Raw genomic sequence first — 7,905 nt, forward strand, 5'->3', positions numbered from 1 at the left:
CAACCCCCTTTATTGCCGCAGATTGTTTTACTTTTTCATATTTTTTTTCTTTTTACTTTACTGCTTGCTTGCGATGCGTTTTGTCTTTTTCCTTATTCTTTGCTTCTTTTAGGATGCGCGCCAGCGAGCGTGAATGGGCACTCGCAGTATTTCTAGCGATAATACCTGTGAATATAGGATTAGGTGGAGGTAGATTCAGGTCCGATCCGACCGCGAGGGGAGAAGGGCAATGTTGATACGCTCTCCGGTTTTAGATATCCATATCCATCTGATGTATAAAGTTAGCCTTGGTTGAAACACAAGGATTTCCGAGGTTACACAGTGTTTTTTTTTCAGCCGTGCCGGGAATACAAGGATTCCTATTGTTATCATAGTCGTGATGTTGTGCAGTTCGGTATCCGTGGTTAACCTCGGTCCTGGAGTACAGGGAATCTCAGATACGATTGCGAATAAGGTTGTCATGCTATGCAGGTCATGGTTCCCTTTTCCGCCCCCCTCTTAATTACTCCGTATTTTACCTTGTTTAGTACCTGATCCCGATCCGGGCCAAGCAAAAGCAAAAGATTTGAAGCACCGTCAGAGTGGATAGATCGTGGCCCGTTTTTAAAAAGGCGCCGCCGAGCTTGGAATTTAGCAGGGCGTCATTGACGTCATTGGTTCAATTGAGTCCGGTCATTGCTTCTTTCCGCGTTTGTTGTTTTGTGTTCAAATTGTATGATGGGCAGGGGGGGTTTTTGCAGCTTGGAAAATTGCGTCACGATGGCATAATATGGGGGGTTTTTTTGCTGGCTGTGAGAGAAAGTAAGGTAGCACTGACATCAGACAAGGCAAGCAGGGTTGAATTGAACTTGCCGTGGGAATTCGATCGTGCCGAGATTTGGGATAGGTACTATATATATTGGCGGTTCTTGCAGTGAATTGATTTCACGACACTACAAGTACATCAGACATTTTGCAATTCAATCTTCCCTTTTACTTCTCCTCCTTGCAATCACTTCTTCGTCAATCACCACCGCCTCACTTCTACCTCCCCTACGACTTGAACAAGCCAAGATCTCGGTCTTCTACCAGATACATCACCTGTCATACCTAACACAGAGCCATCCGTCCACCACACACAGATTCCGTTCTGCCATCAACCATCACTCCATCCTTCCTCCAAACACAGATTCATCCTATCAACATCACCACCATGATTTCCACAAGAGCAGCAACCAGACTCTCCCTCTCTCAGGGTAGGGTAGCTCTGCGAGCCCCCAAGCGCCAGATCCGCCTCCAATCAACCTCATCCACATCGTCAACCGCCAACGCGCCGCCCAGCAGCTCGCTCGGAGCCGGCATCATCGGCGGCATCGCCGGTGCAGGCCTCTTCTACGGCATCTACTCCTTCACACCCGCCGGCCGGACCGCAAGCAAGCTGAACAAGGCCGTCAAGGAGGCAGAGAAGAAGTACCAGGAAGCGGCCAAGAAGCTGCAGGCCGCCACGCCCAGCCCGGATCAGGCGGTCGACTCCATCAAGCAGTTTGCCTACTCGTACGTCGCCTGGATACCGGGCGGACGGGCCTACGTGGACGCCGCCTTCAAGGACTGGGAGACTGTGCGGAAGCAGCACGGCGACGAGGCGGATAAGCTGGTCAGCGATGCGTACAAGCAGTTCCAGGACGTTGCCAAGGCGGGACTGAGTCTCGAGGCGGCGTCCCGGGCCTGGGATGTCCTTGCGGACTTGGCCAAGAAGATTGCGAACCTAGCGGGCGATGCGCTGTTGGACATTGTGGACAATCATCCCCAGGTCAAGGAGAAGCTCGGCGGCAACATTGACCAGCTGAAGCAGATGGGCGAGCAGTATGGCCCTGAAGCGAAGAAGCAGGTGGACGAGACTTGGAAACAGATCAGGGACATTTTCGCCGGCGGATTCAGTGCCTCGAGCATTGCCAAGGCGAAGCAGCTGATTGACGACAAGGTGCAGCAGCTGCAGAAGCTGGGCGACGAGGCGTGGAAGAAGGGTCTCGAGGAGGCCAAGCCGTACCTTGAGAAGAACCCCAAGGTCAAGGAGCTAGTGGAGAAGAATGGGGATGCTCTGAAGAAGGGCAACTTCAGCGAGCTGTTCAATAAGCTCCGTGACGCGGCCAAGTCTGGTGACTTTGGCAGCGTGGAGGACTACATCAACAAGGCGACGGAGAAGGTTGGAGGCGACAAGGGCAGCGGAAGTGGCTGGGCGTCGCTGGATAAGTACTTGAATCTGGACAAGGTCCCACAGGGCAGCGAGATCCTGAGCAAGCTGGAGGAGATGGGCCGGGTTGCGCAAAATCACAAGGAGGAGGGAGAGAAGCTGCTCAAGGAGACGATGGCGGATATCCAGAAGGTGTTGGAGGACAAGGGACGAAAGGCGAAGGAGATTGCGGACAAGGAGAAGAAGGACTAAGTGAGCTGCATGGAAAGAGTTGATGCTCCTCTGGTAGTCATCACTTGACGCATCGCTTCTGTATTATTATACGTGTATGGAATAGAACATGGTTGACATGGCGATGGCATGAAGCTGCACTCACTGCTATGGCAACAGAGCTGTTGAAGCATCTAGATGAAGCGGTACCTTGTCCTCTCTCTGTACAAATGGTGTCCAAATGCCAGTAAATGCTGGTAGATGCTTAACAGCAATTCCTCTGACTAACACACCTACCTAACATCAAGGTGCATCTAGTACCTACCTAGTGCTCCCTGCCGCACGTTTTACATTCCTTGAACAAGACTGGACGCAGTTCACATGTCCATCCGAGCCATTTCTGCAAAATGTAACCACAACTCAACTGATCAATCCTGCTCTTTCATATGTTTCCCCCCTTTATCAAGTGCATCTTCACATGACTCTGGCGGCAACAGCTCCGTCTGGTCGGATGATCAACAAGATAACTCGACGCACCTGCCGAAGCTGCAATCCTGTTATCTCCGCCGTCGCAGATGCGACCCCTCGTTAAGCAGGTTTTGCATAAAAAGGGCATATCAACAAGTTTGTTACATTTTTGGGAAGGTTCCCTTTGGGCGAGGATGGGCTTGGTGACCGGGAGATAGAGAGATTTGATCTATTTCATTGGGTGTTTGGGTTGGATTGGATTGGGCAGGCTCGAGCTTGCATTGCTTGGGACAGAGTTTCGGTTCTTTTATAAAGGGGGGTGGTGTTCGTTTGCGAAACTTGAGCGTGGAACATACTTGAAAGGTTGCTGTTGTTGCTCTTTGGTTCGTTTGTCGTTTGTTTTTAAGCGACTGCTATCGACAAGAGATAAAGAAGCACAAGCAGAAGACAGAAAAGGAAGAGAGAGAGAGAGAGAGAGAGAGAGAGAGAGAGAGAAGCATCATGTTGGACATGTTACTGCTGTTGTTTGCGTTGGCGCCGCCCTCGAGGCAGAGTCCCGTGCCGAAGCAGGCTCAGATGGGACACATCGATGCGTTGACGAGGCCGTTGAGCTTTACGACAAACGGGACTTTTCAGGTGTCCATCTTTGAGGATCTTCATTTCGGCGAGAGTGAGTGTATACATTACTTTGATATGAGGGGCTTCAGCTTGCTAATACGATGTGACAAAGATGCGTGGGATACTTGGGGCCCTCAGCAGGATATCAACTCGGTCAAGGTCATCAACAAGGTGCTCGATCGAGAGTCTCCGGGGCTCGTCGTGCTCAACGGCGACCTCATCACGGGCGAGAACACGTTCCTCGAAAACAGCACGCTGTACGTGGACCGGATCGTCCAGCCGCTCGTTGAACGACACCTGACCTGGGCGTCGACATACGGAAACCATGACCACAACTTCAACATCTCCGGCGAGGGCATCCTGGAGCGGGAGCGGCGGTGGCCCAACGCCCGGACGCGCAGCATGGTTCCCGGGCGAGCCGCCGGCGTCTCCAACTACTATCTGCCGGTGTACGCGGCCGGGTGCAACGAGCTGCAGTGTTCCCCTGAGCTGCTGCTCTGGTTCTTTGACAGCCGAGGCGGCTTCTACTTCCAGGAGCGCCATGCCGACGGGAGCCAGGTCGGGCAGCCCGACTGGGTCGACGTCAGCGTCGTCGACTGGTTCCAGCAGACGAACCAGCGGTTCGTGGCAAAGCACGGCCGCATCATTCCGTCGCTGGCCTTTGTCCACATCCCGACGGAAGCCTCGCAGGCCCTGCAGACGGAGAAGGGGCAGGGCAGCGTCGACAGACACCTCCAGCCGGGCATCAACGACGACTATCCGCTGGCTCAGCAGGCGCAGGGATGGTGCGCCGACGGCCGCAACGACGGGTCGTGCGCCTACGGCGGGCAGGACGTGCCCTTTATGCAGGCCGTGGCCTCGACGCCGGGGCTCCTGGCCGTCTTCTCGGGCCACGACCACGGGGCCACCTGGTGCTACAAATGGGACCGGCTGGTGCCGGGCATGACGGTGGCGGGGACGGGCGTCAACCTCTGCTTCGGACAGCATTCCGGGTACGGAGGCTACGGCAACTGGATCCGCGGGTCGCGGCAGGTCCGCGTCGACCTGAGGAGCCTGCGCGACAGCAGCCGGTGGGAGGCCCAGACGTGGATCCGGCTGGAGAGCGGCGACGTCGTCGGGTCGGTGGTGCTGAACGCGACGTACGGGAGCGACTGGTATCCCGCGACGCCCGACACGATGACTTACTGCCCGACGTGCAACTACACGGTCGTCACGCCGGGTCCGGGGTCCTTTCAGAAGAAGGTTGCTCCCGTGCGGCGGCGGTGGTGATGTTAGGAGTAAGCATGTTTGTTTGCTGTATGTTGTTATCTTGTGGCTATGGTGATTTATGATTAGGGATTGGATACGGCGGCTATATATATGTTTGGCTTGTTTGGCATGGATTCTTGGTTCGAGTTGGCTATATCATGACTTGTTGGTTATACTATTCCCTGACTGAGGTGATGGCGATGGCCTTGGGGTTGGGTTGCCTGTGCTGGTTTGACTTGTGCTTGTGAAACTAGACTGTAGACCAAGCAACTAGTACATTGACATGAATCATATTTCTAACGACTTGATATATATGGTGCAGTAATACAACATCATCCAACTCTCATGAATTACTGGCCATGAAAGATGTCAGAGCATACCTAATGCGTACTGCTTCTCATACATAAGTTAAGTAATAGCAGCATCTCACTCCCCAAGCTACCCTGCAATCTAGCCATTTTTGGCGGTGACATTGCATCACTGCGTATCGATAAGCAACCCCAGACGATGCCGTCCTCGCTTCGTCTCCCAACCCCGGCTTCTCCTCTCGTTGCCACTTTCAACAAACCCAACTCGCCATCGCCACGCCTGATTTCTTGACAAAAGACACAGAAGTACACAAAGGGCACGACAACTTCCTACCATCCGGTTTGTTGGCAAAAGTTGTCGGCCTCAAGATGGCGGACCAAGAGAATTCGGTCATCAAACACAGCGATCACTTGCTCTTGGTATGCTCTCGTGCCCATTGTTTCTCTAAGCCTTCTCTTCTACCTCTGTGCATGATCCGATTGCTAACTCTCCTACTCATTCGAAAAAGGACCAACCCCTCTTACGCCTCCCCCACGAGCTCCTCCGCAAAAACTTCCGCGCTGCCCACTTCGCCATCGAAAAGGACACCTCGTCGCTCAAGTCGCTCCTCAAGGACTCGGCCACGGCGGCCCTCTCCGGGCGCGCCTCGCAGCAGGACGTGCTCAAGAGCCTCGACGCCATGATCAGCCGCATGCGCGGCGTGAAGCGCAAGCTCGCGGCCTGCGCCGAGGAGGAGGCGCGGCTGCACGAGCAGACGGCGGCGCGGATCGCGCACCTCGACGAGCTGTACTCGATGCGCAGCGTCGACGACGTCAAGTACGAGGCCTGGAGCAGGAAGCGGCTCGACCGGCTGCTGGCGGACTACCTGTGGCGGCACGGGTACACGGAGAGCGCGCGGGAGCTGGCGAGCGAGAAGGGCATGGGGGACCTGGTGGACGTGGACACGTTTGTGGGCATGAGCCGCATTAGGGAGGCGTTGCTGAACGGGAGCGTTGCGGAGGCGCTGGCGTGGTGTACGGAGAACAAAAAGGAGCTGCGCAAGATGGAGGTGCGTATCTTTTTACCGTTTCTTGAACTTCACCGACTGACCTGACCTCTGCAGAGCAAACTCGAGTTCATGCTCCGGCTGCAGCAGTACATTGAGCTCATCCGCACGCAGAAGCTCGTCGAGGCCATTGCCCACGCGAAAAAGTACCTCATGCCCTACTGGAACACGCACCCGGCCGAGGTCAAGCAGGCGTGCGGCCTGCTGGCCATACCGCCGCACGGCGCCACCGCAGGGCTCTACTCCCACCTGTACCGGCCCTCGCGCTGGAGCGAGCTCGCGGACCTCTTCACTGCGGCGCACAACAGCCTGCTCGCCCTGCCGCCGGTGCCGCTGCTGCATGTCGCGCTGTCGTCGGGCCTGTCGGCGCTCAAGACGCCGGCGTGCCACTCGTCGCGGCGGGACGAGCCCAGCGCCGAGGCCAGCTCGTCTACCCTGGGCCACGGCGTGTGTCCCATTTGCTCGACGGAGCTCAACGACTTGGCGCGCAACGTTCCGTATGCGCATCACACCAAGAGCCATGTCGAGCATGACTTGTTCTTGCTGCCCAACGGCAGGGTGTATGGGAGAAAGAGGCTGGATGACTGCGCCATGAAGGCGGGCTTGACGCCGAATATGGTCAAGGATCCTATTACGGGGGATGTTTTCTATGATCAGCTGCTCAAGAAGGTGTTTATCACGTAAGGGAGGGGAGGAGGAATGATGCTTGATTTTGTTTCCTGACTTGCCCAAGCATTCGGAGTTTTTGATTAATCTTTACTTGCTTTTGTTGTTTGGGGTTATCAGGTGGATGGTATTGGTATCAGGGAATGGATAGCTAGTTTGGTTGCTTTCTGCTTTTTGCTCTCGTGGTTGGTGTTTTCTGAGGATTCGGAATTTGGCATTTTCGGAGGACTTTTTGTTAACTCGTCGTTTAATTCTTTAGCCTGGTGTTGCTCAAGTCGAGCTTGTTGACTATTCACAATATCTGAATATATCTCTCCTTTCTTTCCCCCCTTTTTCAACCTTCTTCGTCTCATGATATGATTGAAATGTGATGTGATGTGGTATACGGAAAGCTACCTTGTCACGATCCCATAAACTCCATGAAGGAAAACAACAAATTCCTTCTTCACCAGGAAGTACAATCGAAACAAAAGACGCGAGAAGTGGCACCTTTCACCCCTAAACCTCCAAAGTACTACCCATACAGACCAAATACACAAATCATCTCCATACACATGCAAGTAACACAATAGAGAAAACAGGAGTACATGATGAGAACCACCACATACATATATTCCTCCGCCCAGCAGCTTCAGTTAATGCAGTCCTTAAAGCTAACTACACCCTATTCCCCCTAGCAGAAAGGGTTAGAAAACAAGAAGAATAGGAAAATACAAAGCTAAAAGTTCCTCTAGAGTTGGGACCTTCAGCAGCTTTTTCTGGTGTTACAGTAGCAACAAAGTCCCAACTTTTTCTTGTCCGCCCCCTTTTCTTCGTTTCTCGTATGTCCTATTTACGCTTCAATGCCACCCCGCGCATCACAACAAGTCAAGCAAATAGTACAGACAAGAAGAAAGAAAACAGAGAGCAAAAGGCATTTCAAGCCATCACTTTACTTTTGTTCCGGCAATAGCATAGAAGTAAGCATCTCTACACTTGTCCACCTTCTTTTCCCTTCATCATTTGTTCCCCCCCTTAACTTCAGGACTACAAGAGTACAGCAACAAGATACAGCGAGCCAACGAACCAAGAGCCAAGATTCCCGGCGAAACAAGTCACGGAAAAGACGTGGGACGCAAGACCAAAAGAAAGAAAACGTTGTTATAAACACAGAGACCCAAGACCAAGAAAC

At 53.5% G+C, this 7,905-nt stretch overlaps 3 protein-coding genes across 3 annotated transcripts; all 3 read left to right on the plus strand.

Annotated features, from left to right (window-relative positions):
- Window positions 1-1,192: 1,192 nt before the first annotated feature.
- BBK36DRAFT_1114035 (hypothetical protein) lies at window positions 1,193-2,422 on the plus strand (the record flags this gene model as incomplete). Its single annotated transcript, XM_024889975.1, has 1 exon — window positions 1,193-2,422. The coding sequence occupies one exon, from the start codon at window positions 1,193-1,195 to the stop codon at window positions 2,420-2,422; it is 1,230 nt and encodes a 409-aa protein (XP_024751147.1).
- Window positions 2,423-3,349: 927 nt separating this feature from the next.
- Window positions 3,350-4,735, plus strand: BBK36DRAFT_1157514 (Metallo-dependent phosphatase; the record flags this gene model as incomplete). The annotated part of the gene is made up of 2 exons (XM_024894018.1): window positions 3,350-3,518; window positions 3,579-4,735. 2 exons carry the CDS (start codon window positions 3,350-3,352, stop codon window positions 4,733-4,735), a joined length of 1,326 nt encoding a protein of 441 aa, XP_024751148.1.
- A 656-nt stretch (window positions 4,736-5,391) lies between these two features.
- On the plus strand, window positions 5,392-7,068 carry BBK36DRAFT_1133054 (hypothetical protein; the record flags this gene model as incomplete). The annotated part of the gene is made up of 3 exons (XM_024892062.1): window positions 5,392-5,442; window positions 5,532-6,071; window positions 6,126-7,068. The coding sequence occupies 3 exons, from the start codon at window positions 5,392-5,394 to the stop codon at window positions 6,750-6,752; spliced, it is 1,218 nt and encodes a 405-aa protein (XP_024751149.1). The 3' UTR covers window positions 6,753-7,068.
- Window positions 7,069-7,905: the final 837 nt, after the last annotated feature.

Source organism: Trichoderma citrinoviride (assembly GCF_003025115.1).
Source record: "Trichoderma citrinoviride strain TUCIM 6016 unplaced genomic scaffold BBK36scaffold_4, whole genome shotgun sequence".
Taxonomy (NCBI): Eukaryota; Fungi; Ascomycota; class Sordariomycetes; order Hypocreales; family Hypocreaceae; genus Trichoderma; species Trichoderma citrinoviride.